Below are 15,000 nucleotides of genomic sequence, written 5' to 3'. Positions count from 1 at the left end.
TTAACTTTAAGTACATAATGTGATGTACGCACGGATGTCACTTGACTTTCCTGAACCTAATGTACCTCACTTCCTGTTTGTAACTTTACTTCCCTTTACCTCACTCTACGTTACTTCCCTTTCATTTATGTAATTACTTTCCTAAAAGTAACCGTTGTAACTTTCCTCTCCTTTTCGTAACTGTACATTCCTTTATCTAACCCTAACCTAACCCTAACCTAACGTTCATTTCATTACAGAACTTTCCAAAATCTAACCTACATAACTTTACTTTCCTGTTTATAGCGGTACTTTCCGTTATCTAACTCTATGATACTTTCCTTTACGTAACTTTCCTTTCTTAAAGCTAACCCTACATTACTCTCCTTTACGAAGCTCTACTTTCATTACATTACTTCCTAAATCTAACCTACATAACTTTACTTTCCTGTTCGTAATTGTACTTTCCTTTACTGAACGCTAAATTATTTTACTTTCCTTTACGTAACTTTACTTTACTAATCCTAATCTATGTAACTTTTCCTGAAGTGAATCTTGCATTTATTTTCCTCTTATATCTCATCATGGATTCTTCGGCACAAACAAAGGTAGAAACTTCAGGTATGCAGTAACGTTTTGAGGTTAAAGCAGGTTTCTCACCACATCGTAGTACTTGCTGGCGTACTGGTACAGCTGATGTAAGGCCAACTGGGTGTTCAGCTTGTCTGTGTGTTGCTGCAAAGTTGAAGCAGAGGACACAAAATAAAACATCTAGAAACTTTTACAGAAATGTTTGTAATATTGAGAAAGAAATCTCCACAAAATAAGAGGTACTTAAAAAATCATCAAAGGGTTAAAGTTTTGGTTGAAGTACTGGTTTCACTGAGTTCGGTTTTGTTATTTAAGGCTTTTGTCAGAAACCAGAAACCAGTAATTTTCTTGGCAGTAGCATCACGCAGCAAAATATAACCACAGTGGATCTAATTATGGTCAAAATTACAACAACAAAATGACATTTATCCATAAAGCACCTGGTAGTTAACAAACTCAAACATTCAAATAACTAAAATCTCACAGTCTGGTCATGTTATTTTCGATAAGGTAGATCTAAAATCAAACTTTAAAATGCAGCAGAAAACATTTCATTGAATATAAAAGACACTTTGGTTTAATAAAGCTTAAAAAATGCTCCCTGTAAATGTTAAACGGTTATTAATACTGTTGCAATAATGAGTGAGTACAGTTTTGTGGTTGTAGTTGGTGAAGAACATTTGACCTATATATTGTTGGGTAGTTTGATCTGTAACAGTGCATCTTATTTCATAAAATCATCAGAAGTTTTTATATATAAAAGAGCCCAGAGATAAATGTATAAAAGTACCATAATTCCCTAAAGTTTCAGAATAAAGTTGCATGAAAAAGGAAATACCCAAGTAGAGTACAAGTACCTCAAACTTGTATTTAGGTATTTAAAGAAAGTGTACTGGTTAAATTTCGTACCCTGGACACCTCAGCGAGGTGTGTGTTCATGTCCTGGTCGCTGACTGGAACCATCTGTCTGATGCCTTTATAGTAACTGAAGAAAAATCACAGCGTTAAAACATCTGATCCAAACAATTATCAAATTCAATCATGTGAGCGGACGGAAACGACTTCCGGACACGGACATTAGGAAGGTGCTGCGATGTCGTTTAAACATTTGACAAGTTGAGTTTTTGCATCTGGAGGAGACACATACGACTACACACCAGGGCTGAAATTATACTACGATATTTTTAGGCTATACCTCGACACGGGATATATATCTCAAATCTCCTCAAAAATCAGACATTATTATTATTTAATTATATTTATATTATTTAATTATAATTATTTAAATTTAATTATCTTTTTTTAAAGTTTTGTTTTACTAGATTCCCTCTTTGACGTGACAGTATTGTAGAAATGACTAATGATAATTTGAAAAATCATTAAAACAAATCAGTTTTTGATCAATGATAATGATTAGTGATGCAGATAAAATGACTCAGTGGGTAAAGGCAAGTAACACAACGAGCTGAGAAAAGTACATCACCTAACTGTAATGCAACCTTCAAAGTCCATATCACGATATAACAATATCCCAAATCTAAGATGATGTAGTCTCATATCTCGTTATGAAATAATATCTTTCCATAGCCAGCCCTGCTGCACACACGCATCTGTTCATTTCCCGTGTTTAGTGCTGCACACTCACTCGTCCACCATCTTCTTGTACGTGGAAATCTCTTTTGCATAGAGCAGCTTGTTGCTGGGAGACTCCTGCAGGAAACACACGGACACAAAGAGATTTTCGGTCATTGTCAAAGCGTCGCATCTGTGTGAGGAGGCGTGAAGATGTTTTCCAGAGAAAATCCTCCCGGAGGCTCCCGCTCTGCTAATCATCGGCAGTCTGTGGCGTTCAAACAGGCCGCGCTTTATTTAGTGAGTAAGAGCCGTAATTAACTCGTCTGCTGCAGCCGCCTCCTGTCAAAAAAAACGCTTCTGACAACATCTGCACGACTTCACCGAGAATCATCGTGTTTTTAAGTTTTCTTCGGTGCGACACAGATCCGTGATAGTTTTCTGTACGTCCAAACACACACAGATTATTCTGCATATTTTAAAATGGTAACAATCTGCCAAAAATGCAAACAAATATCGACTAAAAGAGACCTAAACAAACTGGCTTCATTTCTTTAAAAAGTATGAAGAGAAAACAGTGAGCAACTTGAGAGGAAATTACCCAAAAATTAATTAAAAGGTACAAGAAATATGAGAAAAGATTAGCAAAAAACAAACAAAACCCAAAATAAACAAAACAAAAAAATATTAAAAATTATAATAATTTTGCAAAAATAATTTAAATATTTATTTATGATATTTAGTTCTGTGGATTTTTTCTGCAGAAAATCTCAATCTACTAAAAGCCAAAGTGATGACCACAAATTTAGCAAGTGATTAGTAAAAAGTCTGAGAAAATTACATGAAAATTGCTAAAAAAAAAAAAATTAAAAAAGTAAATGACCTGAAAAAGTGCTACATTATAATAATTATGTGACATAATTTCAAAAATGTTTTCCATAGCTTTTTTCTTTTTTCCTTAGACATTTATCCCAAGGTTTAAAAAAACTCTAAATAAAAGAAGAAAATAACCCTAAAATGAGCAAAATAAACTAAAATACAATAATAAAAAGTCAAACAAATAAAACATGGAAAAGTTAAATAAAGAAATGACCTACTTAAAATTTTTAAAAATAGCTCTTTAAAAAATAATTTTCTATATCTACTAATTACCAAGTTACAGGAAAATAATCTGAAAATTAGTAAAAATAAAATAAATACTGGCTGCCAAAATTTTGTTTTTAGTATCTTTCAATCTATCAGCTGATTGAAAAGTTTGAGAAAATAAAAAACCACAGATTTGCTTTTTTGTGGCTCTGGATGTGATTTAAATTACAGGAGGATGAAAGGTGAGCAGTTTCTGTGTGTGTGTGTGTGTGTGTGTGTGTGTGTGTGTGTGTGCGTGCGTGCGTGTGTGTGTGTGTGTGTGTGTGTGTGTGTGTGTGTGTGCGTGCGTGTGTGTGTGTGTGTGCGTGCGTGCGGATGTGTGCGTGTGTGTACGCATGCGTGCGTGCGTGTGTGCGTGCGTGTGTATGTGTGCGTGCGTGCGTGTGTGTGTATGCGTGCGTGTATGTGTGTGTGTGTGCGTGCGTGTGTGTGTGTGTGTGTGTGTGCTTGCGTGCGTGTGTATGTGTGCGTGCGTGTGTGTGTGTGTGTGTGTGTGTGTGCGTGTGTGTGTGTGTGTGTGTGCGTGTGTGTGTGTGTGTGTGCTTGCGTGCGTATGTGTGTGTGTGTGCTTGCGTGCGTATGTGTGCGTGCATGTGTGTGTGTGTGTACGCGTGTGTGTGTGTACGCGTGCGTGCGTGTGTGTGTGTGTGTGTGTGTGTGTGTGTGTGTGTGTGTGCTTGCGTGCGTGTGTGTGTGTGCGTGTGTGTGTGTGTGTGCGTGCGTGCGTGCGTGTGTGCGCGCGTGTATGTGTGTGTGTGGACTGACCCGGCTGAGTTTGTGCTCCGTCTTGGTGCAGGCGTCCATGAAGGTCTGGGAGATGACGTGCAGCGAGGCGTCCACCACCTCCGTCACGTGGACGTCGAAGATGAAGTGCGGGTTCCTCAGGATGTTCACCCAAAACCTGGAAGGCAAACTGAGGGCACAAAAACACTCTGAGTCAGCCTCCGAAAAACACCACAGCAGAAAACAGAGAGCGTCACTGTTCAGTCACAGTTACGTCCTCGGAGCCTCTGCCCGACTCCCACACAGCTTTTGCCCTCAGAGGCTGAAATCCGGCGCTGAGGTCACAGCTGTCGCAGAATCACACTCGCTTATGCAGTTACTTATATGTAAGTACTAATACTGTAAAAATACTACAAAACAAATATCATATTTAATAAACTCTGGTTTACACAAAAAGCTTAATTTGTAAAGTAAGCGGTAACTAAATCTGTCAGATAAATGTAGTGGAGTAAAAATACAAAGTCAATTTGCTGCCATGATTACTACAAACTGCTGTGAAATTCCAGACTTTTCCAGAGTTTTCAAGGACCTGCTGACACACTGTTTCCCTTCATCATTTCATCTCAGACACCAGAGCATCAATAATTCACCACGGCTGCTGAATATTTCATCCTCCACCGTGTGTGTGTGTGTGTGTGTGTGCGTGTGTGTGTGAGTGTGTGAGTGTGAGTGTGTGTGTGTGTGTGTGTGTGTGTGTGTGTGTGTGTGTGTGTGTGTGTGTGTGTGTGTGTGTGTGTGTGTGTGTGTGTGAGTGTGTGAGTGTGAGTGTGTGTGTGTGTGTGTGTGTGAGTGTGAGTGTGTGTGTGTGTGTGTGTGAGATGACTGACAGGCGGGGCTGGAGGCCAGTGTGAGAAGTTTAAGGCAATAAAAAAGCTTCTCTCTCTGTCTGTGTTTCCTCTTCGTCATCGTTTATCCGTCCTGATAAAGACGGACCATCAGATCATAACGACTCTGTGCTTTAACTGATCACACACACGCATGCACACACACACGCACACTCACACGCACACACACACACACAGAGCACAGTGTGTGTGTTTCTCCAGCTGAGGATCTCTGCTGCACGCGTTGAATCAGTTAAAGTGTCACATATTGATCAGTTTACCGACAGAATGATCCAAACCTTCGACTGATCGCATCTTTCACCGTCTCACAGACGCTTTCATGATGTCTGAAGTTTAGTTTTCTTACAGTAAACAATATCAGGGTCTGCTTTACTATCACACACACACACACACACACACACACAACACACACACACACACACACACACACACACACACACAACACACACACAACACACACACTCGTGGCGCTCTGAGCACAAAATACGCTTTTCAAAATAAGGCTATTAAAAATATTATACATTAATATGATTTTCTACTTTCACTGAGTTTATTTTATTTATTTATTTTTTCTTGATTTTTTGCCAATATCAGTCCTAATCATAAATATCAAATATGTATTCATTTTCAGAATTTTAACCCTTTAAATGTCAGGTTTTTGTCAGGATGCCACTATGTTTTTAGATTTAAAAAATGTCATATGATAAAATACAAGGTCAGAAAAAAGATTAATGAAATCCTTCTTCTTCCCTCATCTTAGTGTTTTTTAAAGATTAATTTTAGGCATTTTAATACAAATTAAGGCCTTATTTTAAAAATGACTTTAGTGCCCTTTAAGACTTTTTAAGGATCTGCAGGAATCCCGAATAACTGCAACCATTAATCGAGAAAAAAAGGTGACGAATGAATCGATAAGGAACGATAACGTGGACGCAGAGCTCCACAGGCCTCTCTGCGTGTCGCTGAACTCTGCTGTGCTTTCACCTGTTGGTCTTCCAGATGTGCAGCGTCTCCTCGTCCACGTTGTCGTGTCTCAGCGCCTGCTCGTCCAGGAAGTCAAAGAAGTATTTGACAGCAGGAGGAACGACGGAGCTCGAGCACAAAACGCTGCGGAAGAAATCGTCCACAAACTGCTGCAACGTGCCCTGCAAAAAACACACACACACACACACACACACACACACACACACACACACACACACACATTCATATACATTATATAGTGCTTAGTTTAGTTAATTTGCACAGTTAACCCTTTGAAACCTGAAATCTCTTTCCTTGGAGTGCGTTTAGACACCTTCACAATTCTTATGAATTTTTAGCAAATTGGTTTGTTTTCTTTTGAAAACTTGATCAGTGTGTTCTGCGTTCTGCAAACTGCAAGTTAGTGGATTTGGAAATAAATATCTATATTTACAAATATCTGAATTAAATATTAGAAAGTATTTTACATCGTTATTATTTTCAGGTAATTTCCTTGTGTTTTTTTCCATAATTTTATTGTACTTTTTACATTTTTATATATGTATAATTTTTCTATTTTATGTTTTTATATTCATATTCATATTTATACTTTTTTAGCAGTACATTTGTATCTGCATATATATGTGTGTATTCTGTCTTTCCCTCTCTTTTAAATCTGCTGTATTTGCTGCCTGACGTCATTCATCATTAATTAACTCTTTACACTCCTCGGTCTCTGCAAACTGAGCTCCTCTGAAGACAGCGGACGTTTTGGCGAGCGGTGGCTGACGGTGTGCAGACGGGGTCACCGCGTGGAGCCCCTCGCCGCCTCACCTTGACGGACAGCAGTCTGGTCAGGTAGATCTCGGTGATGGCTTTGGTCATGGCCTTGTCCTTCATGCTGCCCCGCTTTGACTTCACCTCATCGATCTCATCGGCCGGCCGCACCAGGTGGAAGGTGTTGTCGTCCTCCAGCAGCGCGTTTTCTGTCCACGAGAGAGACACATCACTGACGCATCCGTTGTTTAGACAGAGGACAGTTTGAGGTCTTTGTTCAGACGGGACATTTATGAGGGGACGCTGTGACGTCCTGATATTTGGTGCCTGGCGTGTCTCTTTAAAGGTAAATTGAGCAGAATTTTGGTTTTCAGATCGTTTCTGTCTCCGGCTCTGCTGCCGCGGTGCTCGCGGGACACAGCGTCTCCTCTCAGTGTGATAAACACACTTCACGGTGATGAGATTCGTCTGTTACAACTTCACACTGTGTTGCCATGGCAGCCTACAGCATTGATGTTATTTGCATGTAATTGAGACGCCTGAACCGTCTGGACAAAAACCTTACAATCACTGAAAACTTTACATCATTTTTGGATGTTTTGGTTGTTTTGTTTTGATTTTGTGATTTCATTTCGATTGTGACGTCTGTAAAGTAGGAGCGTTTGACTGAGGGACATTGGGGGCTTCATTTAGCTTACCTCTGTAGGCAAAAAATAGCCTTTTTTTTCTCCTTTAAACATTTTTGGCATTATTTCCCGTAAATATTTGCCTTTTTTTGTTTGTTTGTTTTTGGTGAGATTTTTAAAGGAAAACATGCCTCCAAAGTTTGTGGGCACACCAAAGAAAAATAGCCAAAATTACACCATAAATATATATATAAATATAAGTCTTGGGGAGTGTGTGTGTACGTACTCTCTTCGTAGCTGTCCTGGTGCTGGTGGAAAGACTGTGTGTGTAAAACTCTGGACAGAACCAGCGTGGCGTTATCTCGAACCTGAAACACACAAAAAATTAAATACAGTGAGAAAAATGACGTCTGATTCTGAGTGTATATATAAATTATTAGAAAGAACAGCATATGTTCTTTATAAATGCTGTTTCTTACTGATACTGTTCTTCATTATTACTGTTCTTTATAAATACTGTTCTTCATTATTACTGTTCTTTATAAATGCTGTTCTTCATTATTACTGTTCTTTATAAATGCTGTTCTTCATTATTACTGTTCTTTATAAATGCTGTTCTTCATTATTACTGTTCTTTATAAATACTGTTCTTTATAAATACTGTTCTTCATTATTACTGTTCTTTATAAATGCTGTTGTTTAAATGTCAGAGGGGGAAACTGCTGCAGAGTTTCGGTCGGTTTCAGTGCAGCGTGAGGACGAGTCTCACGTGGCTCGACATTTCAGTGCACTAAAGGTTTCGGTTGTTTCGGTGCAAAAAAAAAAAGAAGCAAAGCTGATTAAAAGCATCCAGAGTTTGAAGCACATGAACTTTAAAACTGACCCTCTGAGTGTTAACTCAACCTTTGGAAAAAAAACTGTTAGATGGAAAAACAGTTTCCCATTAATCGATTAATCGACGTCACATTTCAGCTCCAAATGAAATACAGAAAATAAAGCTACAAGTTTGGAGCAGAACTCTGGATTTGTGTGTGAAGTGAAAAATAAAGTGCTGAGAGTCTGCAGACGGAGCTCACGTTGTAATGAGCCAGAGTGTTGAGTCTCTTCCAGCGTCCCTCCTTCTGGGACGTGAGGTCCAGGTCGGACAGGATCTGACCCGTGGAGCCGGGACGCCACTCTGTGGACGGACGAGACAAAACAGCTTTAATATTCATGCTGTTGTGTGTTTTTGTCCTTTGATTGTGTCCTCCTCGGTGTCTCTCTGCTGTCCTCAGATCTGTCTCACAGAAAATATCATGATCTCACCATTTTAACTGACTGGATAAATATCATAAACTAAACTCTATTTATGCGACATCTTTCAGAAAAACTGTAACTGTAACTGTAAAATGAAATAAATACAAATGAACAATAAGAAATACAATTTTGTAAAATAACAAAATCAATAAATAACATTGTGCAAGACTATAAATTAAAAAACTCTGAAAGACTAATAATCTAATAATGTAACAATACAACAAACAGTTAAAAAATAATAAATACAAGTTTGCAAGACTAAAAATGAAAAAAAAAAAACATTAAAAATCAATAAATCATATTTTGCAATACTAAAAATGACAGAAAAAAAAATTCAATGTTAAAAATAAATGCAGAAAAGTCAACAGGATAAAAAGAAAAAAAAAATAAGACGAAAGATTAAAACTTAAAAAATGAAGGCTGTTACACTGCAGAACATATCTCAACTAAGAAAGTTTCATATAATACTGTTTTGTTATTTTGTGATTTGGCTGCTGTAAAAGAGTCATTTTACCTTCATTATTATTTAAATAAGAGTTTTTCAGTGTGTGTGTGTGTGTGTGTGTGTGTGTGTGTGTGTGTGTGTGAGTGAGTGTGTGTTTCTCACCCAGAGCGACACTCTCCACCTTGGGTCTCTGTGAGTACGGCAGATTCCTGTAAACCTGATCGATGATCTTCTCCTTCACCTGCAGGACACACAGTGAACCTCTTACCCAACAGAAATGAAACCGACACAAAACACTGACATTAAATCACATTTAAACCAAAAAATAAAGGACGGAAACTAAAGACAGACTCCAGAAATCTCCACAGTTTTAAGTTCAGTGGTCAGACATTTTCTGCGTGAATTCTTGAATCAGCTGTGTTGAGCTGAAATGAACTTTTTGTCTCGTGACGTCAGATAAAGCAGAAAACACCGACCTGTGAGATGGTGTCGCAGTTCAACACCTTCACTGGAGTCACGTCTGGTCCCTCGCCGTGCACCAACACCTGCAGAGTCTGACAGCACGCACGCACGCACACACACACACACACACACACACATTTTTACATCTATGATATAAGTAACAGTTTGCTGCCGGTTCCTCATGTTTTCCTCGTGTTTTTGTTGTTATTATTCAGAGGAACTTCTCAAGCATTAAAATACAGCAAACTTTGCTCTTCGGTCGAGTCTCATGCCAAACCTCCTCAGCTGCAAACACGAGCCATCAGTCCTCATGGTGGCGCTAAAGAGACCATTCATAACCAATTCATAATTCATACGTGCTGCAGCTTTTACACCAAAATGTGTGAAGGAACTTTTGTCCACTTCACCGTGGACGCTGCTGTAAATATATACTTGCAAAATAAATTAAATGCCTGCTTTCATGGTAGATTAAGTGTGCAACATTTCAGAATTTTATCTCAAAAACTGCATTTTGAATTCTGCCCTCATGTAAACTACTGCAGTCTGTGGGAAAATGGCATCTTTAAACATCAAAATTTCACTTATGGATCAAATCAATCTTTGCAAAAACTAATGATCAGCATCTCTCTGCTGTCTGGATGAAGTCTGCAGATTCTCAGAGTTCAGTCTTGATGAGTGAGTTTTTGGCAGCAGTTTGAAATCTGCCTTTCCATGCACAGACAGCTGATATCCTGCCCCCTGCTGGCTGGTTCTGGTTTCTCTGTGCATGGAGCTCACTGGGACACTTGGTGTCTGAGGTTGTGAGTTTGAGCCTCATGTGATGCAGAATGCACATTTTAATGCCGAATTGTTCATCTTCTTCTAATTCGTCTGCTGCTATAAAAATGCCCGCCCCCGACCCACTGCTGCATTGTTTTCATCATTGATTAATTTGCTAAAAAATGAGTTGTTTACTAGATGAAATGTTAAAAACAGAGAAAAGCAGCAAATCTTCACATTTGAGAACCTGCAAATTTTAAATGATGCAGAGCCATAACTCGATATCAAAATGCAATGTGTGATAGGCTTTTTATTTTTTATGTTATTTTTAATCTTTTTTCTGTCTGTTTCGTTTTGTTTTTTCTTTCTGGGTTTAGTTGCCAGTAATTTGTATATTGTTAGAATTATTGCTGTTTTGTGTTTTCTTTGTCTCTCCTGTTTTGTTCACATCTTAATAAAAATGTATCTGAAAAAATAGCCTGAAAATCTTTAGTATAAATATCTTAAAAACAGCAAAAGGAAGAAAAATACTGCAAAATGCACAATGTTCATCCTGTCCTGAACTGGAGAACACTGTGTGTACTGCAGTATATAGCGTATGTAGTACTGTGTGTACTGACCAGTACGGAGTACTCGACATCGTCCCCCAGCAGTCCCGTGTCGTTCAGGGTGTATTTGGCTTTCTTCATCTTGGCGTCCACCGGTCCTTTCTCCACCTGATGCTTCAACGCCTTAAACAGTTTGTACAGAGGCTCTCCTGCTGTGTCCTAAAACACACACACACACACACACACACACGTACGTACATTTAAAGACTGAACATCAGCAGAAAATCTTGGCATCAGTTCTACAAAAACACAGAAAGGGCAAAACACACTGAAGAGGTTTTAGCAAAAGAGACGGAGAAAAGTTTCAGTTTGAATCAATAAAATAAAAAACAGCAGAAGAAAAAAACGGAGAGGAAGAAGAACAGAGACGAGAAATCCCAACGAAGAAAAACACAAACACAAAGTGTGTGTTACCCGCAGGAACTGATAGAGACAGATGGACATCCAGTTACAGAGCATCCTCTCCACCACCGTCTCTGACCTGCACACACACACACACACACACACACACACACACACACAGATAAAAACATGAGAAGCCATTTTATCATTTTAAACTCATTTTTTAAATATGTGATGTGAGTGTGTGTGTGTGTGTGTACCTGCGCAGCATGAGTTTGGGGTTTTTGTTCTGCACGTGTTCGTCCATCATCTCCAGCAGCAGCGTCCTCATGATGTCCGTGTAGTACTCCAGTTTACCGTGCAGTGCCACCGTCAGCAGCGACGCAAAGTAACCACGAGCACGAGCGTTAAAGTCCGGACGACTTTCCAACGTACGGATGAACTGCCAAGGAGACGTAGGATGTTACCAAAAAAAAGACAAAAAAAACATGTCCGTATTTGTATAATGGTAGTATTAATAATAATAATAATAATCATAATAATAATAATAATAAAAACAATAATTATACTCCTACTAATAGTAATAATATTAAAAATAATATTACTATCACTACTACTACTACTACTTATAATAATAATGATAATACCTCTACCACGACTACTACTACTACTACTAATAATAATAATAATAACAATACCACTACTACTACTAATACTACTCCTACTCCTACTTCCAGTACTAATGAAAGAATTCGAGGATGGAGGATCCGACGGAGCTGAACTCTTTCTGGCGCTCACGTTGATGAGGAAGGTTTTGCTGTTGAGCAGGTTGGAGAACTGGTTGAGCGCCTGAGCCACGATGGCCCTGCGGGCTTCTGGGATTTGTATTTTCCCAGTGATCATCGTGTCGTTGGCGCCGTCTTTGGAGGGCAGGAAGAAGTTTCTGTCGGTGTAGGTTTTATAGTCGAGGAAGGGGATCCGAGCCTCGCTCAGGTCGCTGGTGTGATCCTCCATCTCTATCATCAGATCTGAGACACACACGTGCACACACACACACACACACACACACACACACACACACAGAAACGTCATGAGATATTTTATAATGTCAACATGATGAAGAGAAAACTAAAAACACGAGTCAAAGTTTCCAGATTCAGCGGCAACTGTTTACAAATTACTGATAATTTCACTGGTAAATAAAATAAAATGGAAGATTAAATTACCTGAAAATAAGAAAAAAAGGGAAAAAGCAAAAATAAACAAGAAGTGGTCTAAAAATGCTAAAAAAAAAAGAAAAAAAAAAAAGAAAAATATTCAGATTATATATTTTATTGTGTATCTAAAACATAAACTTATTATAATTCTAAATATAATTTTCTGGACATCTTTTTTCTTTTTTATGGATATTTTTTTAAAAATTCATAATTTGCAAAACTAATTCATGGGTCATTTTCTTGTCAGCCTTTAAAAATTTCTCGCAGCATAAAATGCAACTCAGAAAGATCATTTTAATTAATTACACAAGTGTGTGTGTGTGTGTGTTACCTGTGAACTCTCTCAGGTGTGTGTGTGTGTGTGTTACCTGTGAACTCTCTCAGGTGTGTGTGTGTGTGTGTTACCTGTGAACTCTCTCAGGTGTGTGTGTGTGTGTTACCTGTGAACTCTCTCAGGTGTGTGTGTGTGTGTGTGTGTGTGTGTGTGTGTGTGTGTGCTTGTGTGTGTGTGTGTGTGTATGTTACCTGTGAACTCTCTCACACGTGTGTGTGTGTGTGTGTGCTTGTGTGTGTGTGTGTGTGTTACCTGTGAACTCTCTCACGTGTGTGTGTGTGTGTGTGTGTGTGTGTGTGCTTGTGTGTGTATGTATGTTACCTGTGAACTCTCTCAGGTGTGTGTGTGTGTGTGTGTGTGTGTGTGTGTGTGCTTGTGTGTGTGTGTGTGTGTGCTTGTGTGTGTGTGTGTGTGTGTGTGTGTTACCTGTGAACTCTCTCACGTGTGTGTGTGTGTGCTTGTGTGTGTATGTATGTTACCTGTGAACTCTCTCAGGTGTGTGTGTGTGTGTGTGTGTGTGTGTGTGTGTGTGTGTGCTTGTGTGTGTGTGTGTGTGTGTGTTACCCGTGAACTCTTTCTTGCAGCGGTCTCGGACGCTCTCCTCCAGATTCTCCAGCTGGTGTTTGACCTTCTCGTACTCTCTCTCTGCCTGCTGACTCTTCCTCCTGTTGACACGTCAGAGACACGCAGAAGACACATCAGGCCACCGTGTCTTTACTTTTGTTGTTTATTTGTGTTTTTTTTTTTTTTTTTACGTGACCTGTAGCAGTAGACGGACACGGCGATGAAGAGCAGCATGGGGACGATGACCGCGGGGATGATGATCGCCAGAGGAATGTCGTCTTTTCTGGCGTAGTACACCGAACCCACCATCCACTCACCGTGACCGAACTTCACCTGGACACAGACAGACACAGAGAGAGACAGAGACACAGAGACACAGACAGACACAGGGAGAGACAGAGACACAGACAGACACAGAGAGAGACAGAGACACAGAGACACAGACAGACGCAGGGAGAGACAGAGACACAGACAGACACAGACAGACACAGAGAGAGACAGAGACACAGAGACACAGACAGACACAGGGAGAGACAGAGACACAGACAGACACAGAGAGAGACAGAGACACAGAGACACAGACAGACGCAGGGAGAGACAGAGACACAGACAGACACAGACAGACACAGAGAGAGACAGAGACACAGACAGACACAGACAGACACAGACAGACACAGAGAGAGACAGAGACACAGAGACACAAACAGATGCAGGGAGAGACAGAAAGAGACAGAGACATAGACAGACGCAGGGAGAGACAGAGACACAGAGACACAGAGACACAGAGAGACAAAGACAGAGAAACAGACGCAGAGACAGACAGAAACACAGAGACAAAGTCACAAAGAGACAAAGAAGACACAAAAAAGTAAATAACAACAACAACAACAACAATAACAATTATAATAATAAACGATGTAAATGTTTAGGAGGTTACCGTGAGGTCGAGCGGCTCGTTGGACGTGTCTCTGCGCTGGCGTTTGGATCTGGATCTGGGCTGCGATGACGGAGCCTCCAGGATCAATTTATCATCCTGTACACACACACACACACACACACACACACACACACACACTGCTGCCGTCACGTAGTTACAGATATTATTTTGACCTAAACATCGTCCCGCCGCTGTGGAACAAAATAGTGTTTTCAGCTTTTGTTCAGTTCACTGTGGGACAAATGATGAAGTCCGTCACTCGGTTTTTATCCAAAAACTGTAAAACTAATTTAACTGATCTCCTCGCACGTTTTTGCTGCAGGGCGTTTTTTTGATTTATTAAAGACAGTGCGTTGAAATGTTTGATGGATCAAATCAATCTTTGTAAAGACTAAAGAGTGAGTGAGTAAGTGAGTTTTTGGCAGCAGTTGGAAATCTGCCTGTCCATGCACAGACAGCTGATGTCCTGCCCCCTGCTGGCGGTGACTCAGAGAAGTCACTCGTCGTTGCAGCATGACTCTGTTATAATAAACTCTGTTGTCACTGCTGCTGCTGACGGGAGAAAAGTCTGTTTTTACCTGCAGGATGTTAACGTGACAGGAGGCGTCGCCCACAAACGCCTGCGCCTCTTTGGCCGTCATGGCTCTGGAGAAACCGCGACCCTGACGGAGACAGACGCAGTCAGCGCACGCTCAGATTATTACGATATATGCTCAGTGTGAGCGTGTGTCCTCACGGTGACGATGATGATGCT

General features: G+C 39.9%; 1 protein-coding gene across 2 annotated transcripts in view; it reads right to left on the bottom strand.

Annotated features, from left to right (window-relative positions):
- The window catches only part of LOC121966678 (plexin-B2-like), a 166,042-nt gene that overhangs the window by 6,617 nt on the left and 144,425 nt on the right, over window positions 1–15,000 (bottom strand). For both annotated transcript variants that reach the window (XM_088072664.1, XM_088072665.1), the window contains 19 exons: window positions 14,983–15,000; window positions 14,825–14,908; window positions 14,247–14,342; window positions 13,506–13,642; window positions 13,310–13,410; window positions 11,993–12,222; window positions 11,455–11,636; window positions 11,267–11,333; window positions 10,865–11,011; window positions 9,500–9,577; window positions 9,186–9,264; window positions 8,359–8,459; window positions 7,569–7,650; window positions 6,714–6,865; window positions 5,901–6,061; window positions 4,054–4,201; window positions 2,216–2,280; window positions 1,480–1,555; window positions 640–714 (listed from right to left, as the gene is read on the bottom strand). The exon at window positions 14,983–15,000 is cut by the window's right edge and continues 192 nt beyond it. In XM_088072664.1, the coding sequence (XP_087928790.1) occupies window positions 640–714; window positions 1,480–1,555; window positions 2,216–2,280; window positions 4,054–4,201; window positions 5,901–6,061; window positions 6,714–6,865; window positions 7,569–7,650; window positions 8,359–8,459; window positions 9,186–9,264; window positions 9,500–9,577; window positions 10,865–11,011; window positions 11,267–11,333; window positions 11,455–11,636; window positions 11,993–12,222; window positions 13,310–13,410; window positions 13,506–13,642; window positions 14,247–14,342; window positions 14,825–14,908; window positions 14,983–15,000 (2,079 nt within the window). The remainder of the gene's footprint in view (window positions 1–639; window positions 715–1,479; window positions 1,556–2,215; window positions 2,281–4,053; window positions 4,202–5,900; window positions 6,062–6,713; window positions 6,866–7,568; window positions 7,651–8,358; window positions 8,460–9,185; window positions 9,265–9,499; window positions 9,578–10,864; window positions 11,012–11,266; window positions 11,334–11,454; window positions 11,637–11,992; window positions 12,223–13,309; window positions 13,411–13,505; window positions 13,643–14,246; window positions 14,343–14,824; window positions 14,909–14,982) is intronic.

Source organism: Plectropomus leopardus, chromosome 22 (assembly GCF_026936395.1).
Source record: "Plectropomus leopardus strain MGB_pleo_1.0 chromosome 22, ASM2693639v1, whole genome shotgun sequence".
NCBI classification, from domain to species: Eukaryota; Metazoa; Chordata; class Actinopteri; order Perciformes; family Serranidae; genus Plectropomus; species Plectropomus leopardus.
This window is presented reverse-complemented; position numbering and strand designations above follow the sequence as displayed.